We start from the raw sequence: 27,532 nt of genomic DNA, 5'->3' as shown, positions 1-27,532 counted from the left end.
GGAGGTGCCTGTGCACCCCTGGCACCCCCTGTGCGCACGCCTATGGTCTTGTGTAACTTACTACAGTATATGTGCCTTATATTAATATGTATAGACCTAACATAATGAACAATCTGTAATGCATTGTTATTTTATTATTGTACATTATTCACACAGCACAAAATGCTGTGAGCAACCCCAGGCCAGCCGCTTACTGACGTACAGGAGTCGCGTGAGGAAACGATTCCCGCAATAGTCTCCTGTAGTTCCTCTTACAGCTTTGGCTTTGTAGATGATGACATGATGACAAAATACCCAAAATAAATGTTAGTTATTGTATTATATAACACCCAGAACAATCAGTCCTAATATTATCACCCTGTACCATTCTCTTCTAGGGAGTGGGGGGGAGGGGGGGTGACAGTTTACAGTTTAATATTGACCCTTCTCCCTCCAGTCCTGACTCCTCCCCTTCCCAAATCCCTACCAACAATTATATTTAAGGAACTGGTAGCACCACTGCTACATGTTATACATAATGCCCTCTGTAGTGCTGCTCCATAACCCCTGTAGTGCCGGTAATATATAATGCCCCCTGTAGTGACGATTATATATAATGCCCTCTGTAGTGCTGCTTCATTAACCCCTGTAGTGCCGCTGATATATAATGCCCCCTGTAGTGCCGATTATACATAATGCCCTCTGTAGTGCCGCTTCAAAACCCCTGTAGTGCCGCTGATATATAATGCCCCCTGTAGTGCTGATTATACATAATGCCATCTGTAGTGCCGCTTCATAATGCCTCCTGTAGTGCGGGTGATATATAATACCCCCTGTAATGCCGATTATACATAATGCCCTGTGTAGTGCTGCTTTATATTGCCCGGCCCCTAAGGTGAATATGCCTATAAACATCCTAGCATCTGATGTGTGTGACCTCTAGCATGTGTATACATCACATTTCAAAACTTACAAACTAAACCTGAAATAAAGACTCGGAGACTTAGGTTTGGCAGAAACTGTTAGCTGATTTATTTTAGCACTTTTAAGCTAGATTAATTTATTAATTATTAATTAATTAATGGTGACCCAGAAAGAACGGCTAATTACCTAAACTCCACCCACACAATCTGCATACGTAATCAAGCCTACCCTAACAAGCGGTATCCGCTCGACCTACTGCATTGACTACCCACCCATCTGATGGGTTCGCTGCCCCCGGAGCGGGTGATCGAGCGAAGGCCTAAGCCAATGAGTGGCGAGCGCACCGAAAAGCAAACATATACGTAGCATCATCATTTGAATAAGAACTAATTCTATTCACCTGCCGTTCTTTCCCGCCTATCAGTCAACGCGATTAACACCCACCCAACCATAATACACAAGGGAGGGAGGGCGGGAAAACTTTCAGGAAAGAGAGAAATACTCCTCCCTTTCCTGCCCTGATATCCCAGCTAACACTGCCCTTCCCTAAGTCCTTATTGGACCACCGAGTCACATGCTTCCCTAGGTCACACAACAGTCTTGGATGTTTAACCCACTCCATGCCTATTGCAGACATTACATTATTCCTTTAGGTGTATTCATAGGCAGTCATATGCAAATACGAGACTGCCTACATGTATATTCGCCATTTACTAAGCCGAAAACATTTACATTTGTGTTAGTATTCGTGGCACATTCGTATTCCTATTTATTTATACAAATGTATATGCTATAGACAGACTATGAATAGGAATCAGCATTCATTCGAATGGTGATTCCTAATTTACTAAGCGGCCGTATGTAAAATACAAATCATTTTCCAGGCATGTTTGGCAGAAGCCTGCATGGATCAGTCAGATCTGTGTAAGCTTCAGTGTAAAAAAAAATAGAAGAAATGTACAATTTAAAAAAACATTGTGGCCCCCCACCGCCATAACCAGCTCCGGGCTCAGAGTCATTGTTCTAAAAATTTGCGGGGTAAGGCATGTACCTCTGAATTTCTACAACCAGCACCAGGCTCGAGGGCCGGTCCTGGTTCCCAAAAATATGGGGGACAAAACGAGTAGGGATCCCCCATATTTCGAGAACAAGCCAGCAGGGTAAGTCAAAGGACTTACCCCCCTGACCGGTCATCCCTGGCAGGGGTCCTGGGGAAGTGTTGACCCCCTAATGAAGGGGTCCCCCCTCCAGAATTTACCTGCTCTGGCTGAAGCCCTGGGCTATCCCCGGGCTTAATCATGACTGATGGTCGACTTGGGTTAGGTCGACAGGTCATTATTTACTTATTATTTATTTACAGTTTCTTATATAGCGCAGCATATTCAGTTGCGCTTTACAATTGGAAACAACAGTGATTAAACAAACTGACATAGACGTAGGAGGGCCCTGCTCGCAAGCTAAAATTAGTTTGACTTGGGGAAGGTCAACAGTCAAAAGGACGACATGGGGTTTTTCACCTTTTTTTGGAGACGACATGTGCCGACAGGCTTTATTTCATGCCCTACCATCCGCTACGGCATGGAGGGAGAAAAAAAATAGTGTAGCGAGGCACCGTGCCTTAAGCATGGCAAACACAGCGAGCCGTGCGAGGGGACGCAGTGCTACATTTCAGTGTCCATTTCGACTGTGTCAAAATTCTGGACTTTTTTGACTGTTGACCTTCCTCATGCCGACCTAATGCTTGTGTCGACCTAATGACCTTTCAATCTAACGCATGTCGACCTTCTGTCGTGTCGAGCTTTATGCTTGGCGACCTAATGCTTGTCGACCTCCTTACTGTCTATCTAATGATCCCATTCCTTTCATACGGAGCCCACACATACCAACTTACCTATCTTGATATGTAGATTGGTCCCCTTGTCCAGTAGAAATCCAATTGGGATACCTGGGGAAGGAAACCCTACTTACCACCTCCTAGGCATGGATCGCGTCCTCTTCGTTCCATGTAGACATCCAAAAACAAAACATCTGTACCCGATCCCTGCAATCACTGATAAGAAGCCGCAGAAGGTTTGGTTATTTTTTGCGGCTCCTCCCTCCCAAGGCTCTTTTGGCCACCTGAGTCATATTCGTATGCTTAGTAAATTTCCCTAATATCCCCATGTAGTGTCTCTGCTTAATGCCCCCAGTAGTGCCACTACTTAATGCCCCCTGTAATGCCGCTACAAAATGCCCCGTATAGTGCCTCTGCTTAATGCCCCCTGTAGTGCAGGCTCACCCGTGTAGTCCGGGCTGGTCTCCTCCATTGATGCAGTGAGTATGAGAGAGCAGAGAGCAGCACCGCAGGCTTTCCCCACCCCTTCGGTGCCTCTGCCGCTGTGAGTAGGAGAGCAGAGTGCAGCACTGCAGGCTTTCCCCACCCCTCCGGTGCCTCTGCCGCTGTGAGTAGGAGAGCCGGGACTTTGAAGCGGTTCGGTTCCGGTGCGACCCTGCATTTGCAGTCTGTTCAGATTGCATCAGTGAACCGGCAATATTGCTGGTCTGAAGTCATGTGGGGCTGCGGTGGAGCATCATCGGGGGCAGGGGAGGAGGCAACGCTTAGAGCTGGGACTGCTCCAAGCGCTGACTCCTCCATAGTGTGAACAGAAAATGGGTTACTCGACCCAATTAACCTGTACACACTACACAGCAACACGGCAATAAACCAGTAAGATCCCTTCTTTTTACCCGGTTTTTATTGCCGTGTTGCTACTAGTAACCCTTTTTACATTGCACCAATTACTGGGTTGATCCAGCAAGAAACCGGCATGAACCCAGTAATTTTTTGCTATGTGAAAGGGGTATAATAGAAAAATGCTGATTAAGGCTGCCACTGACAACACAGGCCTTTGGGCATGCCAGAGTTTGCCAGGCTTCCTAGCAATCAACTCACCGTGGAATTCCTCAATATGTACAAACATTCTGGTTGATTCGCAAGAGGGGGTTATTATGGTTGGCTTATGACACCCATTCGCAAGGGCGACTCGCTCGCAGGGGCCTGCGAATGGATGTTGCACGGTGCCGGGGGAACCTCCCACATCTTTCGATGATCGCCGACCATAGAAAGACGTTGTAGGTGCTGGCATATGTAAGGTACAGTAGCTCTAAACAACTTTACATATGCGTGCATGCTGGGGAGGAAATGGGCGGGAAGTTACCATCAGGTGATGTCAGCTGCCCACACTCCTCCAATGCCACGCCCTCATTAGCATGAGAACGTTAAGCATTCTCATGGGACCACAGCACATGCGCAGAAATGCACATGCGCACTAGCAAAACATTGTTCCTCGTGCGAACGCAGGCTATCTGTGAAGGGATCTCAATAAGGTCTATTCAGCATGAGGTTTCTGATGGTGTCACTAGATTACAGGAATGGGATGTTCTGTGGTTGGGCTGTGACACAAGAAATAGCCGCTCTATTGCTACATAACTAGGCACAGATTCCTCATTCTGCAGATGATTGACAGGAGACACACTGAGCGGACAGCTACAATGAGGGTCTGTGTAACGGCAGGTAAGGTGCCACATATATAATGATACATCTATACTACATTATCACATGTATAATATAGCACATATTGCCATGGATGGGTTTTCCTGGGTTTTGGGTCCTATATAATGTAAGTCCCTGCCAATTGGTGCCATCTTCACTCCAGCATAGAAGAGGGTGCAGGACGGTACTCTGTCTGTCTGTGGGTGGTATCCTCAGTGGGTGCTTGCTGTGTCTACTGTCTTACTACAGGGTGCCCTGTCTGCCCTATAACTGGGTGCTGCCACTGTCTCTTATATAACTGGGTGCCCTGTCTGCCCTATAACTGGGTGCTGCCACTGTCTGTCATATAACTGGGTCACTGTCTACCCTATAACTGGCTGCTGCCGCTGTCTGTCATATAACTGGGTGCTGCCGCTGTCTGTCATATAACTGGGTGCTGCCGCTGTCTGTCATATAACTGGGTGCTGCCGCTGTCTGCCCTATAACTGGGTGCAGCCGCTGTCTGTCATATAACTGGGTGCTGCCGCTATCTGTCATATAACTGGGTGCTGCCGCTGTCTGCCCTATAACTGGGTGCTGCCTCTGTCTGTCATATAACTGGGTGCTGCCGCTGTCTGCCCTATAACTGGGTGCTGCCGCTGTCTGCCCTATAACTGGGTGCTGCCTCTGTCTGTCATATAACTGGGTGCTGCCGCTGTCTGCCCTATAACTGGGTGCTGCCACTGTCTGTCATATAACTGGGTGCTGCCGCTGTCTGCCCTATAACTGGGTGCTGCCGCTGTCTGCCCTATAACTGGGTGCTGCCACTGTCTGTCATATAACTGGGTGCTGTCGCTGTCTGCCCTATAACTGGGTGCTGCCTCTGTCTGTCATATAACTGGGTGCTGCCTCTGTCTGTCATATAACTGGGTGCTGCCGCTGTCTGCCCTATAACTGGGTGCTGCCACTGTCTGTCATATAACTGGGTGCTGCCGCTGTCTGCCCTATAACTGGGTGCTGCCACTGTCTGTCATATAACTGGGTGCTGCCGCTGTCTGCCCTATAACTGGGTGCTGCCTCTGTCTGTCATATAACTGGGTGCTGCCGCTGTATGCCCTATAACTGGGTGCTGTCGCTGTCTGCCCTATAACTGGGTGCTGACGCTGTCTGCATATAACCGGGTGCTGCCGCTGTCTGCCCTATAACTGGGTGCTGACGCTGTCTGCATATAACCGGGTGCTGCCACTGTCTGCCCTATAACTGGGTGCTGCCACTGTCTGTCATATAACTGGGTGCCCTGTCTGCCCTATAACTGGGTGCTGCCACTGTCTGTCATATAACTGGGTGCTGCCCCTGTCTGCCCTATAACTGGGTGCTGCCGCTGTCTGCCCTATAACTGGGTGCTGCCGCTGTCTGTCATATAACTGGGTGCTGCCGCTGTCTGCCCTATAACTGGGTGCTGCCTCTGTCTGTCATATAACTGGGTGCTGTCGCTGTCTGCCCTATAACTGGGTGCTGTCGCTGTCTGCCCTATAACTGGGTGCTGCCACTGTCTGCCCTATAACTGGGTGCTGCCACTGTCTGCCCTATAACTGGGTGCTGTCGCTGTTTGCCCTATAACTGGTACTGCCCTATAACTGGGCACTGTCACTGTCTGCCCTATAACTGGGTGCTGCCTCTGTCTGTCATATAACTGGGTGCTGCCGCTGTCTGCCCTATAACTGGTTGCTGCCGCTGTCTGCCCTATAACTGGTTGCTGCCACTGTCTGCCCTATAACTGGGTGCTTTCGCTGTCTGCCCTATAACTGGGTGCTGACGCTGTCTGCATATAACCGGGTGCTGCCACTGTCTGCTCTATAACTGGGTGCTGCCGCTGTCTGCCCTATAACTGGGTGCTGCCGCTGTCTGCCATATAACTGGGTGCTGCCGCTGTCTGCTCTATAACTGGGTGCTGCCGCTGTCTGCCCTATAACTGGGTGCTGCCGCTGTCTGCCCTATAACTGGGTGCTGCCGCTGTCTGCCCTATAACTGGGTGCTGACGCTGTCTGCCCTATAACTGGGTGCTGACGCTGTCTGCATATAACCGGGTGCTGCCACTGTCTGCCCTATAACTGGGTGCTGTCGCTGTCTGCCCTATAACTGGGTGCTGCCCAATAACTGGGCACTGTCACTGTCTGCCCTATAACTGGGCACTGTCACTGTCTGCCCTATAACTGGGTGCTGCCGCTGTCTGCCCTATAACTGGGTGCTGCCACTGTCTGCCCTATAACTGGGTGCTGCCGCTGTCAGCCGTATAAGTGGTTGCTGCCCTGTCAGCCCTATAACCGGGTGCTGCCACTGTCTGCCCTATAACCGGGTGCTGCCACTGTCTGCCCTATAACCGGGTGCTGCCACTGTCTGCCCTATAACCGGGTGCTGCCACTGTCTGCCCTATAACCGGGCGCTGCCGCTGTCTGCCCTATAACTGGGCGCTGCCGCTGTCTGCCCTAGAACTGGGGGCTGCCGCTGTCTGCCCCATAACTGGGTGCTGCCGCTGTCTGCCCCATAACTGGGTGCTGCCGCTGTCTGCCCCATAACTGGGTGCTGCCGCTGTCTGCCCCATAACTGGGTGCAGCCGCTGTCTGCCCCATAACTGGGTGCTGCCGCTGTCTGCCCCATAACTGGGTGCTGCCGCTGTCTGCCCCATAACTGGGTGCTGCCGCTGTCTGCCCCATAACTGGGTGCTGCCACTGTCTGCCCTATAACTGGGTGCTGCTGCTGTCAGCCGTATAAGTGGTTGCTTCCCTGTCAGCCCTATATCTGGGTGCTGCCGCTGTCTGCCCTATAACTGGGCGCTGTCGCTGTCTGCCCTATAACTGGGCACTGTCGCTGTCTGCCCTATAACTGGGCACTGTCGCTGTCTGCCCTATAACTGGGTGCTGCCGCTGTCTGCCCTATAACTGGGTGCTGCCGCTGTCTGCCCTATAACTGGGTGCTGCCGCTGTCTGCCCTATAACTGGGTGCTGCCGCTGTCTGCCCTATAACTGGGTGCTGCCGCTGTCTGCCCTATAACTGGGCACTGTCGCTGTCTGCCCTATAACTGGGTGCTGCCGCTGTCTGCCCTATAACTGGGTGCTGCCGCTGTCTGCCCTATAACTGGGTGCTGCCGCTGTCTGCCCTATAACTGGGTGCTGCCGCTGTCTGCCCTATAACTGGGTGCTGCCGCTGTCTGCCCTATAACTGGGTGCTGCCGCTGTCTGCCCTATAACTGGTTGCTGCCGCTGTCTGCCCTAGAACTGGGGGCTGCTGTCTGCCCTAGAACTGGGTGCTGCCGTTGTCTGCCCTATAACTGGGTGCTGCCGCTGTCAGCCGTATAAGTGGTTGCTGCCCTGTCAGCCCTATAACTGGGCACTGCCGCTGTCTGCCCTATAACCAGGTGCTGCCACTGTCTGCCCTATAACCGGGTGCTGCCGCTGTCTGCCCTATAACCGGGTGCTGCCGCTGTCTGCCCTATAACTGGGTGCTGCCGCTGTCTGTCATATAACTGGGTGCTGCCGCTGTCTGCCCTATAACTGGGTGCTGCCTCTGTCTGTCATATAACTGGGTGCTGCCGCTGTCTGCCCTATAACTGGGTGCTGTCGCTGTCTGCCCTATAACTGGGTGCTGTCGCTGTCTGCCCTATAACTGGGTGCTGTCGCTGTCTGCCCTATAACTGGGTGCTGCCACTGTCTGCCCTATAACTGGGTGCTGCCACTGTCTGCCCTATAACTGGGTGCTGTCGCTGTTTGCCCTATAACTGGTACTGCCCTATAACTGGGCACTGTCACTGTCTGCCCTATAACTGGGTGCTGCCTCTGTCTGTCATATAACTGGGTGCTGCCGCTGTCTGCCCTATAACTGGTTGCTGCCGCTGTCTGCCCTATAACTGGTTGCTGCCACTGTCTGCCCTATAACTGGGTGCTTTCGCTGTCTGCCCTATAACTGGGTGCTGACGCTGTCTGCATATAACCGGGTGCTGCCACTGTCTGCTCTATAACTGGGTGCTGCCGCTGTCTGCCCTATAACTGGGTGCTGCCGCTGTCTGCCATATAACTGGGTGCTGCCGCTGTCTGCTCTATAACTGGGTGCTGCCGCTGTCTGCCCTATAACTGGGTGCTGCCGCTGTCTGCCCTATAACTGGGTGCTGCCGCTGTCTGCCCTATAACTGGGTGCTGACGCTGTCTGCCCTATAACTGGGTGCTGACGCTGTCTGCATATAACCGGGTGCTGCCACTGTCTGCCCTATAACTGGGTGCTGTCGCTGTCTGCCCTATAACTGGGTGCTGCCCAATAACTGGGCACTGTCACTGTCTGCCCTATAACTGGGCACTGTCACTGTCTGCCCTATAACTGGGTGCTGCCGCTGTCTGCCCTATAACTGGGTGCTGCCACTGTCTGCCCTATAACTGGGTGCTGCCGCTGTCAGCCGTATAAGTGGTTGCTGCCCTGTCAGCCCTATAACCGGGTGCTGCCACTGTCTGCCCTATAACCGGGTGCTGCCACTGTCTGCCCTATAACCGGGTGCTGCCACTGTCTGCCCTATAACCGGGTGCTGCCGCTGTCTGCCCTATAACTGGGCGCTGCCGCTGTCTGCCCCAGAACTGGGGGCTGCCGCTGTCTGCCCCATAACTGGGTGCTGCCGCTGTCTGCCCCATAACTGGGTGCTGCCGCTGTCTGCCCCATAACTGGGTGCTGCCGCTGTCTGCCCCATAACTGGGTGCAGCCGCTGTCTGCCCCATAACTGGGTGCTGCCGCTGTCTGCCCCATAACTGGGTGCTGCCGCTGTCTGCCCCATAACTGGGTGCTGCCGCTGTCTGCCCCATAACTGGGTGCTGCCACTGTCTGCCCTATAACTGGGTGCTGCTGCTGTCAGCCGTATAAGTGGTTGCTTCCCTGTCAGCCCTATATCTGGGTGCTGCCGCTGTCTGCCCTATAACTGGGCGCTGTCGCTGTCTGCCCTATAACTGGGCACTGTCGCTGTCTGCCCTATAACTGGGCACTGTCGCTGTCTGCCCTATAACTGGGTGCTGCCGCTGTCTGCCCTATAACTGGGTGCTGCCGCTGTCTGCCCTATAACTGGGTGCTGCCGCTGTCTGCCCTATAACTGGGTGCTGCCGCTGTCTGCCCTATAACTGGGTGCTGCCGCTGTCTGCCCTATAACTGGTTGCTGCCGCTGTCTGCCCTATAACTGGTTGCTGCCGCTGTCTGCCCTAGAACTGGGGGCTGCTGTCTGCCCTAGAACTGGGTGCTGCCGTTGTCTGCCCTATAACTGGGTGCTGCCGCTGTCAGCCGTATAAGTGGTTGCTGCCCTGTCAGCCCTATAACTGGGCACTGCCGCTGTCTGCCCTATAACCAGGTGCTGCCACTGTCTGCCCTATAACCGGGTGCTGCCGCTGTCTGCCCTATAACCGGGTGCTGCTGCTGTCTGCCCTATAACTGGGTGCTGCCGCTGTCTGCTCTATAACCGGTTGCTGCCGCTCTCTGCTCTATAAGCGGGCGCTGTCTACCCTATAACTGGGTGCTGCCACTGTCTGCCCTATAACTGGGTGCTGCCACTGTCTGCCCTATAACTGGGTGCTGCCGCTGTCAGCCGTATAAGTGGTTGCTGCCCTGTCAGCCCTATAACCGGGTGCTGCCACTGTCTGCCCTATAACCGGGTGCTGCCACTGTCTGCCCTATAACCGGGTGCTGCCACTGTCTGCCCTATAACCGGGTGCTGCCACTGTCTGCCCTATAACCGGGTGCTGCCGCTGTCTGCCCTATAACCGGGTGCTGCTGCTGTCTGCCCTATAACTGGGTGCTGCCGCTGTCTGCTCTATAACCGGTTGCTGCCGCTCTCTGCTCTATAACTGGGTGCTGCTGCTGTCTTCCCTAAAACTGGGTGCTGACGCTGTCTGTCCTCTCACAATGTAGTCTACATTGCATCACAGTAGCTTGCACCAACACTGTACTATGCCTGTTATTGGAAGGTCGTTTAGGCGTGCAGATTCCTGATGTGTAACAGGATGGAGGAAGCCGCTGATACTCGGGGAAAGGCAGAGAAACCTGTAATTTGAGCCCCTGGACAATTGTTGTTTTCTGACATTGAATACTGCCCAATGAGGCTGATTCGCCATGTTTTATGGCGATTTTGTGCTATTTTCGTGCTGTACGGCGATTTTTTGACTAAAACGGTGAATCACCCTATTCAATGACCAGATGGCGAATACATTTCAAGGTTTTTATAGCCATGATTCACCGAGTAGCAATCGCTATCTTTTTATGGTGAAGTGGAATGTGAACTTTTTAAATAAAGTGTTTTGTTTTTTACATTTGGTGTAAAAAAATCAGGAATTTTATTCTGAGGAGGGGCATGCTATTTTTATTCATGTGCTGTAAGCACATGAATATATATTTAATTAAAAAATATATATATATTTTTTTTTACACAGCAGCCAGCAGGGGGCCGGGAGCCGAGCCGCTCATTAGATATTCATATATTCACTGCACCCAATCATTACATATGCACGATCGGGTGTAGTGAATACCCGGTCCCCTGTTGGCTATCCTGGGGGGCAGCCTGTGCTGCCTGGCTCCCGGGGAGCCCACCTCCCCCCCACAAACGTTCTGGGGCAGGCAGGGAGACTTCCATCTCCCTGCCTGCCGCCGTCCTCAGGCTCCCTGCGGCATCGCCGCAGGAGTTAAAATTTGCCGGTCAGGGGCAGTGAGCCCCTGACTCGTTGAATACTGAGCCGGCGAGGCTCCCGGACGCGGCGGGCAGTGGGGAATGTGCAGGGAATCCTAAACAGGATTCGCTGCACATCGTCAAAATTCTCATTGAATACTGCCCATCGTCTCAACCACAGCCAAACAGGAATCCTGTGAAACGTCAGGAGTCTGCATGCATAAATAACCTGCAACAGGCTTACAGCGCTGAGTGGCACACACGTGGGTGGTTTCTGGGAGCCCAGAGACCCCCCCCCCCCCTGAGAGGTTAAGGTTTTTTTTGTGAATGCTGAATGTCCTCAATAGTGTCCTGCTGACGCTGCTCCTGAGTGACCTGCTGCCACTTCTCCGTCCCGAGTACCTGGCAGGGCAGAGACAGAGGCGGATTTTCACAAGCTTATGCCGCCAGCTCTTCAGGATGAGGTTGCTGAAGAGCCACAATCTCTGTGCTAGGGGAGCGGCAGGCAAGGGAGACGGCAGGCGCACTGAGCACTGCAGCGGCAGGCAGTCGGCACCAGGAAGCCGCAGTAGTGCGACTCGGCATTGGCAGCAGCGGTGGGCACCCGGAAGCTGCAGCAGCATTGACTAGAGAGGGACTTTGGTAATGGAGGCAGCGGCAAGTTCGAGGCACCTCTCTAAAGTTGCAGGACATCACCTGTCACTCGGCAGCGGCCTGGGAGGGCGGCAGTCAGTGGTTCCAGGAGACTCAATACAATAGCCAATCTGTGATGTTGCAAACGTGTGATATATTTAGACACAGAATGCAAATCACAGATAGGACAAAATCAGGCACGCAATAACCCGCGGTTAGTGACACTCTCAATAAAAGGCACCACAGGGGAATAAATTAAATTAAAATTTATAACAATATTGCTGCTCCTAAGAGTGATTCTGTATCACTCAACTTTAAAGCACAGGTATTTCTTGATAAGAAAAGGAGCGCAATTGTCATAAAAATCAATAAATTTATTAATACAGTAATAAAATATAAAAAAAAAACTATAAATTTCTGAATAGAAATAGAAGGTGATCACAATGACATCTGTGGGACACTTATGCAAATTCATACATTATTAATTCCTACAGTAGTTACATCCATAAATTGCAATACTATCAGTAAGCACATATATGGGGATTGGAATTTCCGATTGCGTATGGGTAGGCTCAGATTTAGAAAAGCATGGATATACAGAGTCCCAGTATAATAATAAGCAGCCAGCAGTACCAGGTGGTTGGTGTTATTATCAGTACTTCAAAACAAATGGGAGCTGATGCTGATGTCAGCACTCCATGTCGACAGAAATTTTATCCAGGTTAATTTGGCTAATTTGGCACTGTGGCCAAATAATTGCTGGAGTAAAATATGTGCTCACCAATTGTTGAAACCCTCTGTCTCTGGAGGGAATCAATTATGGGTTGATGGTGTGAACCATTTTAGATAAATAATAACTTCACCTTTTTATTGTATTGGAAATGATGTACCTCTCAAAAGATACGTCCAGACATAAATCAACCACATAAACGGGGGAACTTTATTATATATATACAGTAGGAGCAAGCTTCATCTTTGCTCCTTTGGCCATGGCTAGCCATGGCTATTCTATTGTTCTCAGCTGCAATACGTATTGTATTGCAGCTGAGAACAATAGAATAGCCATGGCTAGCCATGGCTAGCCATGACCAAAGGAGCAAAGATGAAACTTGCTCCTACTGTATATGGGTTGGGATCATTTGGTCTATTGCATTATGGTAGAAAGTCATTAGGTCGAATCCATTAGGTTGACATGCTAAAAGGTCGACATGATTCTAGGTCGACATGGTAAAAGGTCGACATGATTCTAGGTTGAAAGGTCATTAGTTCGACAGGTCATTAGTTCGACAAGGTCATTAGTTCGACATTGTCTATGTCGACATTCACAAGGTCGACATGGGGTTTTTCACTGTTTTTTTACCTGAATGTCAACACAGTCGACATGGACACAGTTTAAAGTGCACTGCATCCCCTCGCATCGCTCGCTGCGCTCGCTACGCTCGGCACACTATTTTATTCTCCCACCACGCCCTAGTGGATGGTAGGGCATGAAATACCGCCTGTCGGCACATGTTGGCTCAAAAAACAGTGAAAAACTCCATGTCGACCTTGTGAATGTCGACATAGACAATGTCGAACTAATGACCTTGTCGAACTAATGACCTGTCGAACTAATGACCTTTCGAACTAGAATCATGTCGACCTTTTCCCATGTCGACCTAGAGTCATGTCGACCTTTTAGCATGTCGACCTAATGGATTCGACCTAATGACTGTCGACCATAATGCAGTAGACCAAATGACCGTATCCCATATATATATATGTATATAATTTTTTCCTCAAAAAAGGATGGAGTCCCTTAATCCTTTAAATGGCTTAAAATCAAGGCAAAGGAGTCTCCTTAGTGCTCCCTGTGGATGTGCACTCTCCAGTGTCCAGATAGCAAGTGACTTGCTATCCGCGTTTCGTCGTCAGACTTCGTCAGAGGGGTGCATACATACATACATATATACATACACACACACATATATATATATATATATATATATATATATATATATATATATATATATATATATATATATATATATATATATATATATATATATATATATATATGGGGCAGTACAGATGGTGTAATGGTTAGCATTACTGCCTCACAGCGCTGAGGTCATGGGTTCGATTCCCACCATGGCTCTAACTGTGCGGAGTTTGTATATTCTGCCCGTACTTGCGTGGGTTTCCTCTGGGTACTCCGGTTTCCTCCCACAACCCAAAAATATACTGGTAGGCTAATTGGCTCCTAACAAATTAACCCTAGAATGTCTGTGTGTGCGTGTATATGTGGTAGGGAATATAGATTGTAAGCTCCACTGGGGCAGGGACTGATGTGAATGTTCAACTATACTCTGTAAAGCGCTGTGTAATATGTATGCGCTATATAAGAAACGGTTCATAAATAAATAAATTCATACATACATAAATACAGCAAATATCTCAAAGGGATACATTTAACATCCCGATATGGAGAATCCAGGCAGGGCTCCCCGCAGCCTATCTCTAACCCCAACTTGTAAACCCCTCCGAACTTTCTAACCCTAAGTCACCCCTTACTAGTGCCTAAACCTAACCCCCCTTCCGCGGCCTGACTCATCCCACTTGGAAACCCCCCTTTAGAAATCCTGCGTTTGCCCCTGAGCGTTGGTGCCAGCTAATGTGAGGTCATCTCTGTAGACTGCACTGTGAGAGGTCAGTGCACTGTAAAGCTGGCCATACATCTACAGATCAATTGTCAGATTGGGCTGGTTGGAACAAAAACCTGGTAGTATCTGAATGGCAGTTTGGCAGTTTTCCAGCATTTCAAAACAAATGGTCAACTGTAATTTGCTCTCATCCATTACCAGGACTTTGTTCCAACCAGCCCAATCTGACAATCGGTCTGTAGATGAATGGCTGGCTCAAAGCTTAACTGTAATATGCCTCTAATATCATAGGCGGCTGATTGCAGGCACAGGACTGATAATATTAAGCCCTTCAAGTGACTATCCTATAGAAAGGAATAAGAATATTATGGGAAGGATCTTCCAGCATTTCTTTTTAGTATAAAGAAAAGTACCAAGCCTAATAATCATTAATCGCTATCACTGTGGATAAGAAAATCTAGAATATGTTTTTTGCTTTATTTGATTTTTTTAGAAATATATTTTTGATCAATTAATGTGTCGATAAAAGTATATCTCAGCAGCACTTCATATTTTCTATGCAGTGGCAGTTTTTACCTATGGGCGGCAGGACTGCTGCCCCCCCAGGTAATATCGGCCACTGTAGTAACTCACTGCAGGGACCGGCGGCAGCGACAGAGGGGTGCCTGCATCTAGGTCAGTCCCCCTCCCCAGAAAAGGTACAGGCCGCCACTGGTTCTATGGCTTTGCCCAGGATATAGCATTGTATGGTGGTTATATAGGACGTTTCTCCAATTACTTACTGAATATGAGCAGCAGCTGAGACAGATATATTCCCTAAACAAGGGAATGAATATTTGTATTGTATTGTCTGTGGCCCGGGTCTCAGGAGTGCGCATCGTTAGCGACATCGTGTGTACATAGTGGACAATATTACAAATTATATGGTTCAGAAGGGCCAAAATGAGCAATGTCACTTGTATATTAGCGCTACTCTTTACCATATCACCCATATGTATATTTCCATATTTCATCTACATTATGTGCCCACGTCATGTCTCCTGCTATCACTAGTACCCTACAGACGTATTTGTCACCACCACATCCCGCAGTAACACTGTCAGATTGGCTGATGATTGATGTCTGGATTCTTCTCTTCCAGTTCTCCTCAGTCTGTGGATGGATCTGACCGGTGGAAACATCAGTATTCAGCTGATCCCTCAGTATCCGGCGATCCGCGAATCTGTCACCCTGGCTGTTACTGGGGTCACTTCGACGACTGAGTCTATTATTTGGTATAAAGGACCAAACACAGATGATATATATATAATCCTCACATATAGTCTACATGATCCTTCCCCACTAGTTACTGGTCCTCTATACATCTCACGGATCACACCTTTCCCTAATGGCTCATTACTGATCACAGATCTCCATATAACTGATGCTGGTAATTATGCAGTGAAGAGCCAGGCTGGTTATAGTCGACCAGAAACATCTTCTGTGACCCTGACTGTCTATGGTGAGTAGTAACAATGGTGTAACTGCCCCAGGCGGCCGTGTGATGGGTAATGAGCTGGGTCACCTCTGTGTAAGGCTGGGTACCGGGGTAGCTCCAGCCAGGGGCATAGTGAGAACTTTGTGGCCCCCATAGCAATTTTTTTAAAGGGCCCTACAATGCTTCAGGGAACAGAAGAAAGAGCCGGGATATACTAAAATAGAAATTCTGTAAAAACCATGCATTGTGATGCTGCTGTGTGAGGGATCTGACACGGATCTCTCCCAGCATGCCCCGCTGTTGCATGCACAGAGGGACTCCTGGGTTACAGACCCAGAGGTTCAGGTAGCGGCAGAGATAGCAACAGGCAGCGCTTATCGGAAGGGCTGCCCTTTGTGTTGCACATTGTGGGGGAGCAGAAAAAAGGGAATAAATTAAAGCAGCGCACAATTTTGAGGATAGAAAAATTGGAATAGATTGGATAATCCGTTTACAGAAAATTTTAATAACGTGATTAACTCATACATTTTCTTTATAACACACATATAACACAATAAAAATCTGATCAAATCAATTCATGGACACCTCTAATGATAAGGCTGGTTGCCGGAGAGTCTGTTCCTATTGTACCCCCGAATGAATAGAAAGTTTGATGAATCAATAGTTACCACCCTTAGTAGGGTATGTGCATCCTCCACCGATCTTCCGTGCGGTCGGCCCAAGTTGGCACAAATTGCCGACAAACGCAGGTGTAGATGGTAAGTCCAATCCGATGGTGTTTAGTGGAATAGTATAGCTGGGGCTAGGATGATGAAGGCCCTTGGAGGTGATGAACAATCCTTTGGTGAGAAATTCACTTTATTGATTCCGGGGGTTGGTTCAGGCTACAATCCGGCACAAGTCAGCACATAGAGGGGGGGTCCAAGCAGCTAACTGACGCGTTTCGCCACTCCAGGTGGCTTTATCAAAGGTGGGTAGCTGACTGTATTGGGGCTGGCTTTATATACCCAGGTATTATTTGTCACATGATTTATCAGCCCCAGCTGAGAATATCCAATCATTTGTAAATCTCACAAAATCAAAGAAATGAACAGGAGGCAAAAAAACAGCATTTATACACATACACAATGAAATATAATTACTTAAGAAAATGGTAAAATAAACCTTATTCTGGCCTTAGTATTAGGCTTTTATTATTGCACATTTGTATAACGGAGGTACAGCCCTTGATTAGCATACTATTTCAGGTGGTGCGGGCGTCCTCCGTTGCTGGGTGGGCGGCTGTTTTCCGGCCGCTCACAATCTATTGGGGCAGCCTGTCACATGTTTTTTTTCAGCGTCCTAGTTACTTGGTTACCCGGCTTCTTCACAGCTGACGACCACGTGACTGGCTCCGGCGTCTCTATTGCTGACCATTCTATCAAGGCAGCCGGTCACGTGGTTGGTTTCGGCATCTGTCAGCATAGTGAGTTCATTTCTAGCGTCTTAGTTGCTAGGTTACCCGGCTTGTTCTTTCTGATTTAGCAGCCGGTCACATGACTGATTTAGCGTCTCTGTTGCCGGGTTATTCTATGCAGCAATCTCTTTAATTAAAACATGTATCATATGTCCTCTCTAATCACCTCGATAACATAATAATGGCAATATTTAGTTGTTATTTGCCGGGAGAAAGAAACAATTTTGATAGATATATACATATTCTGAATTCTCATTCGTCTATGTATTTAATTGCCCAGTGTGTAAAGATAAAGGAGAATCCTATCCAATATCTAATGATGAAGATTATTCTAACTATCTAAATTCAATCATCATGGGACATACTCTTGATCTCTCTGTTCCATGTATATATTACTAAGGATGACTCGAAGGGGTGAGAAAGAAAGGTATGGGGAACCTGAAAGGGTTTCAAAGGAGACATAAATAATTACCAACACGAGTTGGAAAAAGGGGGTTCTATCGGATACTCTTACACAATTCTACCTTCTGGGGGAGATTCTCTAAAGCAGAAATGCGGTAAAAACCCCGTTATCTGGGTTTTTACCACATTTTGGTATGCACGGCGGGTGTTCGCTGCGGGGGGTATAGGGCAATACCCCATAGAAGCCTATGGTCTTCTTAACGAACCCACGCTGCCCCGAACGGACCCCCGCCCCCTCGCACCTACCCTCCCCCTCATCTGACCGGGCAGCACAGCACTGTGCTGCCTGGACCTTTGACCTCCTCCTTCCCGCACTGTATCCTCTTCTGGGTGCAGGGAGGAGGAGGAGAGCCCACACGCATGTAGCAGCAGCAACCCCAGGTAATGGAGGGAGGGGGGAGCCGCCGGGACCCGCATCACATCGCCGGCAAGATTGCAGGACAGCTCTTAACGCAAGAGGTGTCCTTTGCCATAATTATCGCATATGTTAGAGCATATGCGATAGTTAAGTCTGCGGTAGCCGGCGATGTGCGGCAGACAGGGGGCGCGGATGTTACAGCATCCGGACCTGTATATTTTAGTGCATATGTGATATGTGGTGGGCAGCTGGATGTACAGCCATTACTTGGTGCATTGTGCTGCAAGAGAGCATCAGAGAAATAGTGTGAACGATGGAGAGAGGGGTGGTCATGGAGCGAGAGACGGCTTCATGGAAAATTGGGAATGCAAGAACGAGGGAGAGCCAGTGATAGGGTGTCAGAGATAAAGAGTGAGGAGCAAGAGGGAGGGGAGTGAGAGAATGTCAGAGATGGAGTGAGAAAGAAGAGATCAGGAGAGTGATCATGTCATGGAGAGAAGAAGGGACAGACTTACGCAACTTAGCTGGTTGCCTACATGGGGGGACGGGGGGGGGGGGGGGACATATGGATACAGTATGTGCAGCAATCCAAGCTTATAAGCAGACATTGTACTCCAGGTGTATAGTGAACATTTCAATCCTCTTTATTAGGTATTTTCGTCAGGTTTTAACAAGTTGAATAGAAATATTACATACCATTATTCACCCAACATGTTCCGGCGACCACCTCCAGTCCCGATAGAGTTGTATGATTGGGGCACTTTTTTTATGTAAGATAAAAAGGTTTTTTTTAGTCTAAAATATAGATTTTATTGTATATTACTAAAATATGTTTTATGGACACATAGACAAACTACAAACAACACAAAAAGTCTACATTCAGATAGTACGGTCGTATACACCTATTTGTTACCACTGATGCAGTATCGATGTCACAGAGATAACTTTTTCTGTGCAAATAGATTCAATTAATAAGTAATTCATTAAACAGGTAATTGATGAACAGGGAGCTCAGAGGAAGTAATATATAAATGTGTCCAATCCCTGTCACCGTTCTGGGCACGTATAAGTTGCTGTGAGCTAGCGAAATATATTAGGTTATTTGGTCACAAGATGTTAAAATACAATAATAGACCAATAATAGACCAAGAAGGGGTAGCCCTGTCACTGGTACAGTCCAGACACAGCCACAATTTTTATCAAATTTTGTACCGACATTAAATATGTGAAATCAATTATTCTAGGCACCCCATGGCATATTGGTGACTGCAGCGGTAACCGTAGAGAGTGACTGCTTCTGAAAGAGTAAAAAATGGCTCCACAGTTGTAAAGAAAAAACTGCTGCTGCTGCTGACCGTCAGGATAGTCCTGATCCTCTGGAGGTCAGTGAGTGGCCTGTAATTTTGATACTGTATATACAGAGCCTAAAATTCAGACAGATGGAGCATCTGCTTTCCCCCTTGGGAGGATTGAATACCCTGATAACTGGTAACTGGATTTTAGTAAATAATAAAGAAGAAAAAAGCAACTTAACAAAGAACAATAATATCAAATTATCAAGACCAAAGAAAATAAACAGTTATTCTTCTGATTCTGCATTCACAGAACCTGCAGCTGAAGTTGATGCAGTTGTGTCTGCATCTGTGTCGTCTGCTTGTCAGCGTTTGGGAGCAGAGTAAGGGCATAAAGTATACGCTGGAAAGCGTTTTCTGCGACAACAGTTTTTTGGAAAAAGAATTCCTGGAGATAGGAGTCCATGTTCTGGCGCGCAGTGCCCCTTTGCCTTTTGTTATACCACTTACACGATCCCCAAAGGCGTTCGATGTTTTGGGTATGAACCCCAGTGTCCGGATCAACAAAATTATACCGGTGGTTCACCCGTGCATGGTGGTACCCTGCTTGCTTCAGCTGTTCGGTGTTATATGCACGCCAGCAATCTGAATATATAGTTGTCCCTGGTTCTATATATTTGTTGATGGTGGACATCAGGCTGCTGGCGTCACGTCTTTCCACAGGCATTACAAAACACTCACCGGTGTCTCTGGAAATGCCTCCAAACAACCACTGTTGAGGCAGCAAGCGTCCGACATGACTTTTTCTCTGGACAAAGAGACTGTCATCCACCTCAACTATTTTTCCCGGACCGCCAATCCAGCGTTGGGGCTGCAACATTAAATCCATGGTGCAGGCCTCCCGCATAAGGTTATTGTACAGCACAGTGGTTTTGTTCGACAACTTTAGTTGTCGCTCACAAAACGATATGCTTGTGAGCTCCTCCGCCCATGAATAAATAAAACGGATGAGGGTAAGAAATGGTATACGACACACCGGAAACCAATGTACCGCATGGAGACTGACCTTTTTTTAAGTTTTAATGTGGCAGCGCCACATGCACTCCTTCATACTCAAGTGAATTGGGTGTCCATTAACACAGGTTTGTGTCAGTGGCAGAAAATGGTGCTGCTGAAAAAAAAGCCATTGACTCCTCTGTCTGTGGCAGGTTAAACACTGTGACAGGTTCTGCAGCCATCACTACGCTGGCCGCGGGAACACTATGCCGAATCTGACAGATACGCTGGCTGCTGGAACAATACGCTGATTCTGACAGGGATGCTACGCTAACTATGTAACGGGCGCCGTGATATTACACCAAGGGGTGTTGTGCAGTGCAGACTAGAGGGGTTTTTGTGCAGTGTAGAGGGGTGATGTGAAGTGCAGAGGAGTTTGTGGCAGTGCAGTCAGTGCAGACTCAGCAGAGGGGTTTGTGCAGTGCAGATGGCTTTGCCCAGTGGCGTAAGTTTGTCCCAGTTGCCCGGAGGCAAGATGAATATTGGTGCCCCCCCCACACACACACACCGTTCTTCAAAATATATATAGTCTGTTATGAAATATATATTATATACTGTATGTATATACAGAGAGGGAGAACACATATATTTCAGAACTCAGCCACAGAAGCGATTTTGATGGCTTTCAATTAATGGATTTAAACTGGCAGTGGTGGAGAAGTGCCCCCTTGAGAGCAGGAGCCCGGCGGCAGATGACTCCATTGCCTCCCAGAGTTCTGCCTCTGGCTTTGCCCTACATATATATGTGTAGGGCAATATGGCGGCACTCACCAGGACTTCAAGCATGAAAAAAAAAAACAGTCAGACCACTTTGGGGTTCTCCGTTCGATGTTTTTAGTCGGCTAGACTTTTATCAAGAACTTCCTAATCAATTTTTCTTTTCTTTAATTATTCATTATTTGTGTGTAGTGCACCCATAGTATACACTGTCAGAAGGTTGGTGTGTGATTGTTCGGCCTCCAAGCAGCGTTATACAGTATAAGCTGCGCATTAAAAAAACAAAAGAAATTCAAACAAATCCTTGTTGTGTGTAGTGTTGTGTGTAGTGTTTGTGTGTAGTGCACCCATAGTGTGTAGTGCACACACTGTCAGAAGGTGTGCGTAATTGTTCGGCCTCCATGCAGCGTTGTACAAGCTGCGCATTAAAAACAAATTAAGGACTTCCGGTTCCTGCTTAATGGAGAAGCAAGCTCCATACACTGACTCCGTCCCCCGCCTCCCATTAGCCACAGTTACAAGGCTAATGGGAGGCTAATACTTTATCACAGTAAAAAACAGTATGAGCTTGTCGTAGTGCAAAGTGACTGACTTTGGCGGGAGAAAAAATCCCTAATAATTGACCCATTTTCATGGTCACAATAGTATATTAATGAACCACTCTAAGATATCCTGACATAATTTTAACTAGATCGGAGCATCTTCATAGGTTTTGTTATTTTCACCTAAAAAGTTGAACTTTAAGCCTCTTGCCAGAACAGAAGATGTTGACTCAAAATGCTTTTGCACGTTTCTTATTCAAAAACTTTTCCACACTAGCCGATTTTGAATTTCTCAATTTAATTTTTTTCACTCCGCCCTAGTGTACACACTGATGAGAGTGAAGATTAGGATGGCGAATGATGACATCAGTCAGTCTGTGCCTTATTGTGGGGGCCCAAACGAACCAGTCATTTCAGTCACAGGTTTTGTAGTCCCTCTGGCTGATATTACTGGCTGATATTACTGGTTTGTCAAGTGCGCAATGTCCTATTTACAACCTAAGGGTGGGTGGGCTTTTCCAGGGACAATTCCACCTTGCGCCTCTTCTATTTCATGAGATTATTCTTCTTATATGATGTGCTATTTTGAGCATTGCTTCTTTTATTGTGGGGGCCCAAATGAACCAGTCATTTCAGTCACAGGTTTGGCAGTCCCTCTGGCTGAAATGACTGGTTTGTCAAGTGCGCAATGTCCTATTTACAACCTAAGAGAGGGTAGAACATAGATCTTACTTGCATACCCTCCCGGAATGCTGGGAGGCTCCTGAAAATCGTATCTTCCTCATGGCCCCCAGGAAGCCTCCCGCAATCCTCCCTCGGCATGGGATCAGTGGGGACCTGATGATGCAAATCATGTCATCGTGGCCCCGCCCCCCACTGTGAAATACTGTCATTTCACAGCACGGGCCTTGGTCATGATGATGTGTTTGCCGACCCCGCCCCTTTCACAGCACACCTGCCAGCTTCACCTCCTGCTTCCTCTATCAGGCTGCCTCCTACCGGTGAGGGGAGCATAAAAGTAGCCAACCCTGACCTAGAAATACAATTCATCCATACTCTGTAGTACTATAGGCCCCTAATTTGAGATTTGTAGCCATATCAGAACTAGTATTTATAATCCAAAAACAGATTTAATATCAAGCAAGCTTTGGCCAGACTAAGGGGCTGATTCAGCCTTGGACGCTGTCTTGATTTGCTCCATCTGAGCTATGGTTTTGGAACTGCGCACAGGAGCCACAGTGTGCAAGTGTGGTGATGGTGCCTTAGTATCAGGCATTTTGTGGGTTTAATGGGAAGTGTTGCTGAAATAGGTGACATTGGCCACATATTCTGGGGTGTACTGAAGTCAGTGGCTGCATCCTTGACTGTTAGTTGACACAGTTATCACAGTGTATCTGAGTAAGGGACTGAAGATGACACATTTAGCCACACTATGTCCACCTCTGAATCAGGCCCTTAGGCCATTGTACATAAAATAACCTCTGCATTTTCAAATCACTGTTTTTGATAGGTAGGAAATAGCTGAAAAATTAAAGGCCAAGGTTGGAGTTGGGAGAGTCTGGTGGCTGTGCAGGACCCTGGAAAAACTCTGATTTTTTTTTCAAAAGGGGCAATCCTTTACAAGACATAGTTATGCCTTGAAAATGATTGCCCCTTTAAGAAAACGTCCAGTTAGACTGGCCGCCGGACTCGTGTCCTTACATCCAGCCCCACATTGTTGTGACTTCCTTTTACTGCCCATGTCATCATATCTAATAGGTTCCTTACTACCAGTCCCCGGAAAAGGCAGCCTGGTTGCCCCCACACATGGGGCATTAGAAAGAAGTCAACAATTGCCCAATGTTTCCTAGTGGCAATATGATACTTGGGCTCACAAAGGATTGTTTTTCAATGATGGATCCTCTAGTAAATGAAATGATCTGTTAAAGCATGATGGGGATTTTATCATATCAAGGAGCAAAATGTAGTTATTAGTTACCAGATAAATTTTATTTCTGTGTCATTTTACATAGTAATATAACTGACAATGTGAAAATGTGATCTATTAGCTTCTATGTTCCTTCATCCACAGAGCGGGTCAGTAAGCCTATGGTCACAGCGTCTACACCTCAGCCCAAGGAAAATAGCGCATTCTCCCTGACATGTGACACCAATAAGAGAGCTGAGAGGATACTATGGAGTAAGAACAGCCTCAGTCTCCCCTCTGGACCCAGCCTATCAGCAGATAACAAGACGGTCACATTCTCTAATGTTAAACAGGCAGACACAGGAGAATACAGATGCGGGGCTGAAAACCTAATCAGTAGGAGTATCAGCGATCCCTACCCAGTGACCGTATCCCGTAAGTACTTGACAGATTACTGACTGTGTATAAGTAAATGACTACATACAGTATTGCTGCATTTATAATCCATTTTGGGAGTATATATATTTTTTAAAGTAAACTTTAATTAAGTGCCACATTAAATAATAGTGGATACACCATCCTCCCACACCAGCAGTGTAGTATGTGCTAATTTAGAATGTAACAACACAAAATGCCTTTTATTACTTCCATATGTGTTTTGTCTGCAGTAGCTTGAGCAGAGTCAACAGGGCCGCCAACAGAAATCTTGTGGCCCCTTACACGGAAGTCTCTTGGGGCCACCTCCCCATCAAGCACAGTAGTGGGGCTGAGCATGGAGGGAGTTGTGGAATGGATCAGGGAGGGTGGGAGAGGTAATGCAGAGCAGGGAGAGGGGATGGGAGTGGTGGTGTGGAGTAGATAGGTAGGGTTGGACTACTGGTGCGGATCAGGGATGGAGTTGTGGTGCGGAGCAGCGAGAGTGGTTGTAGTGCAGAGCAGAGAGGGTGGGATAGTGGTGTGGAGCAGGGAGGGAGTTTTATTGCTGAGCATGGAGGGAGGGTTGGAGTAGTGGTGCAGAGCAGAAAGTGAGAGTTGTAGTATTGGTGCAGGGAGGGAGGGTTGGAGTGGTGGTGCATAGCAGGGAGGGAGGATGGGATTGATGGCGCAGAATAGATAGGTAGGGCGGGAGCAGTGGTGCGGAGCAGGGAGGCAGTTGTGGTGTGAAGAAGGGAGGGATTAGTGCTGTCAATATGTTCCATATAATGGCTGCCCCTGTAGACAGCCTTACCACCCCAAATGAGAGTATAAGCACCTCTTCATTGTACCCACACCCATTTGCCAAAGAGCAGCGGGGTCACTTCACCTGCAGATGGACACCTGAGTGGTGGTGTTGGGGTGCCTAATCGGGGATGGGTATCAGAGCAGTTGAGCACCCGCGACCCCATTGGGTCACGAACCACACTCTGGTGTAAGGGGTATTACTATGTGCGGAGTATAATGTGAGTGGCATTACAGTGTGTGGCGTATAGTATGAGGTGCATTATGATATGAAGCATATAGTGTAAGGGGTATTACGATGTGCGGAGTATAGTGTAAGGGGCATTATGGAGAAGGGGGCACCTAACATTTTTTTGGCTTGGGGGAGCAAAAATGTATAGTTTCCCCACTGTTTAGGCCACACTGTTTCAGCCTAGACCGGGAGCGACACTGATACAGGGTGACCTATAGTAGCATTTCTGCCTCTGTGTCCTGATATTACCTATATCCCGCAGATCATGGCTCATATGGGTACGTGGAGGCTGTGCATGCATCACACCATGCATAGACACATGACCAGAAATGGGCTTTCTGTAAGCAACTACTGGGTCTGATTATGATTTGGGAATATTTTTATTTTTTTTCAAAAATTACGGCAGGTTACATATAGAAATTGTGAACAAATAGTATATGGGTTAAAGATCGTCTCCCATGGCTTTTGATCACTTAAACATTTGGTATAACAGTTAAGGCAATATCACCATGGTTATTAAGTTATGTAGAGATCCATGGAGAAGGCTAGAACTTATCAAATTAAGCTTGCAACTGAACCGTTACTCCAGCAATATCACCATATTTGTGACAATTCTGAATAACCTTAAGAACTATAAAACATTAAAGAAAAGACAGGAGACACCAGGAAAAGGGGGGGGGGGGATTAGTCTTTCCAGAAGGGGAGGAGATCATGAAAGTTGTGGGGGTGTTGGGGAAGCTTAGGATCTTCTGTTTTCTTTTGTCTTCTGGCATCCATGAGTGAGATAAGGTCCCAATTAAATTGGCCTCTGGGAGAGGCAATTATGCGGAGAAAAGGCACTTGTATCAGTAAACCTCTATCCACACTCCCTCCCGTCCTCTTCGCTCCATCGCTGACCGCCGACTGACCTCTCACCTAATCACCTCCTCCCACTCCCGTGTCCAAGACTTCTCTCACGCTGCCCCCCTGCACTGGAACAACCTCCCGCCACCCATCAGGCTTTCTGATTCCCTTACCTCCTTTAAACGCTCCCTCAAAACCCACTTTTTTCGACTAGCCTATCCCTCCTCCTCCTAACCTCTTTTGATCCTCCTATCCTGCCTCCGTTCCCATCCGTTCCTACTTATCCTATTGTTTTTCGTTCGTCCACCCACCTATTTTTAGTATTTTAACTCTTATGAGTAGGGCCCTCCTTCCTCACGTACTCACTCTACCACTTTACCTCACCTGTGCTCCTGTCCTGTTCTTCCCTTCCTCTACTTCATCTTCAGTCTCCTCGACAATTTCGACACCTACTTCAGAACTGATGCTGATTTTAGTTCTACCAGCTATACCCCTATTTATGCTGTATTTTATCAACACACCCTGTACGTTACATTGTCATTTGTTTTTTGTTTGCTATGTATGGCGCTGCGGACACTTTGTGGCGCCTTATAAATAAACGTACTACTACTACTAAACCTAACACGAGATCTGAGGGGGTTGAGGGAGTAGTTGGAGTAGTGTTATATTATGAACTATTGAAGTTAAACATCATGGATGCTGGGATGTGTGAGTCGTATTAGTATGGGGTAATGAGGATAATATCTGTAGTTTTTGGGTTGAAGGAAGGGATTCGATGAATATTCCCCATTTCAGCATCAGCTTACCCATTGTATAATGAGGCGATTGGATGGTCGCTCTCATATCAAAGAGGAGGATTTGGAATAGTCTATCTTTTAGTTCGTTCAGAGTTGGTGCTGTTCTGACTGTCCAGTGGGTCAGAATTTGTTTCTTAGCCATCGTAAACGTTATTGTGAGGAAGGATATGGTAGCCGAGAATGGAGGGGGAATAGACCACTTTTTGAAATTAATACAAATACATGCCAGAGGATCCAGAGGGACGTTTGTTGAACATATATTTTTAATATATGCCATTATCTTGCGCCAAAATTTCAGGATCTTAGAGCAAGACCAAAAACAGTGAAAGTATTTTGCATTGCTCATTCTGCACTTCAAACACTCTCCGGTCTCCCCCATATGTCTACTCTGTGCACTTGCGATATACAATCTATATAAAGATTTAAAATGCACTTCTTGCAGATAAGCTGAATGATTTGGGAATAAAATTTAAAAAAGCACGTACAGTAGCTGTACCTGGACAAAACAAAGCAAGCGGTGCAATATACTGTATATATTATTATTATTATTATTATTATTATTATTATTATTATTATTATTGTATGCTGGGTGACTATTGGCTACTTTCTTTATGTAACTGACAAATATTGAAAAGCTTTATTTATACTGTACACTGAATTTACATCACAGTTTGGACACACCCCCATAACATCTAAATCTCTCCCCTGCAGTACAACATGGTTACAGCTACTTACTTTTTCTTACTTTAAGCCAATTCATGATTGGATGGAATTGCACAGTCGCAGGAAAGTGACTGAGGACGCA

The 27,532-nt window shown here is 47.5% G+C and overlaps 1 protein-coding gene across 1 annotated transcript in view; it reads left to right on the top strand.

Annotated features, from left to right (window-relative positions):
- Positions 1–4,412: 4,412 nt before the first annotated feature.
- LOC146042239 (cell adhesion molecule CEACAM7-like) overlaps positions 4,413–27,532 on the top strand; it is a 34,484-nt gene continuing 11,364 nt past the window's right edge. The window contains exons 1-3 of the mRNA XM_083162160.1: positions 4,413–4,456; positions 15,513–15,872; positions 23,803–24,072. Of these exons, the coding sequence (XP_083018286.1) occupies positions 4,435–4,456; positions 15,513–15,872; positions 23,803–24,072 (652 nt within the window). The 5' untranslated portion in view covers positions 4,413–4,434. The remainder of the gene's footprint in view (positions 4,457–15,512; positions 15,873–23,802; positions 24,073–27,532) is intronic.

The sequence above is a fragment of the Crinia signifera genome, chromosome 19 (assembly GCF_055691185.1).
Source record: "Crinia signifera chromosome 19, ASM5569118v1, whole genome shotgun sequence".
Taxonomy (NCBI): Eukaryota; Metazoa; Chordata; class Amphibia; order Anura; family Myobatrachidae; genus Crinia; species Crinia signifera.
The sequence above is the reverse complement of the archived record's forward strand: the minus strand, read 5'-3'. Positions and strand labels throughout refer to the sequence as shown.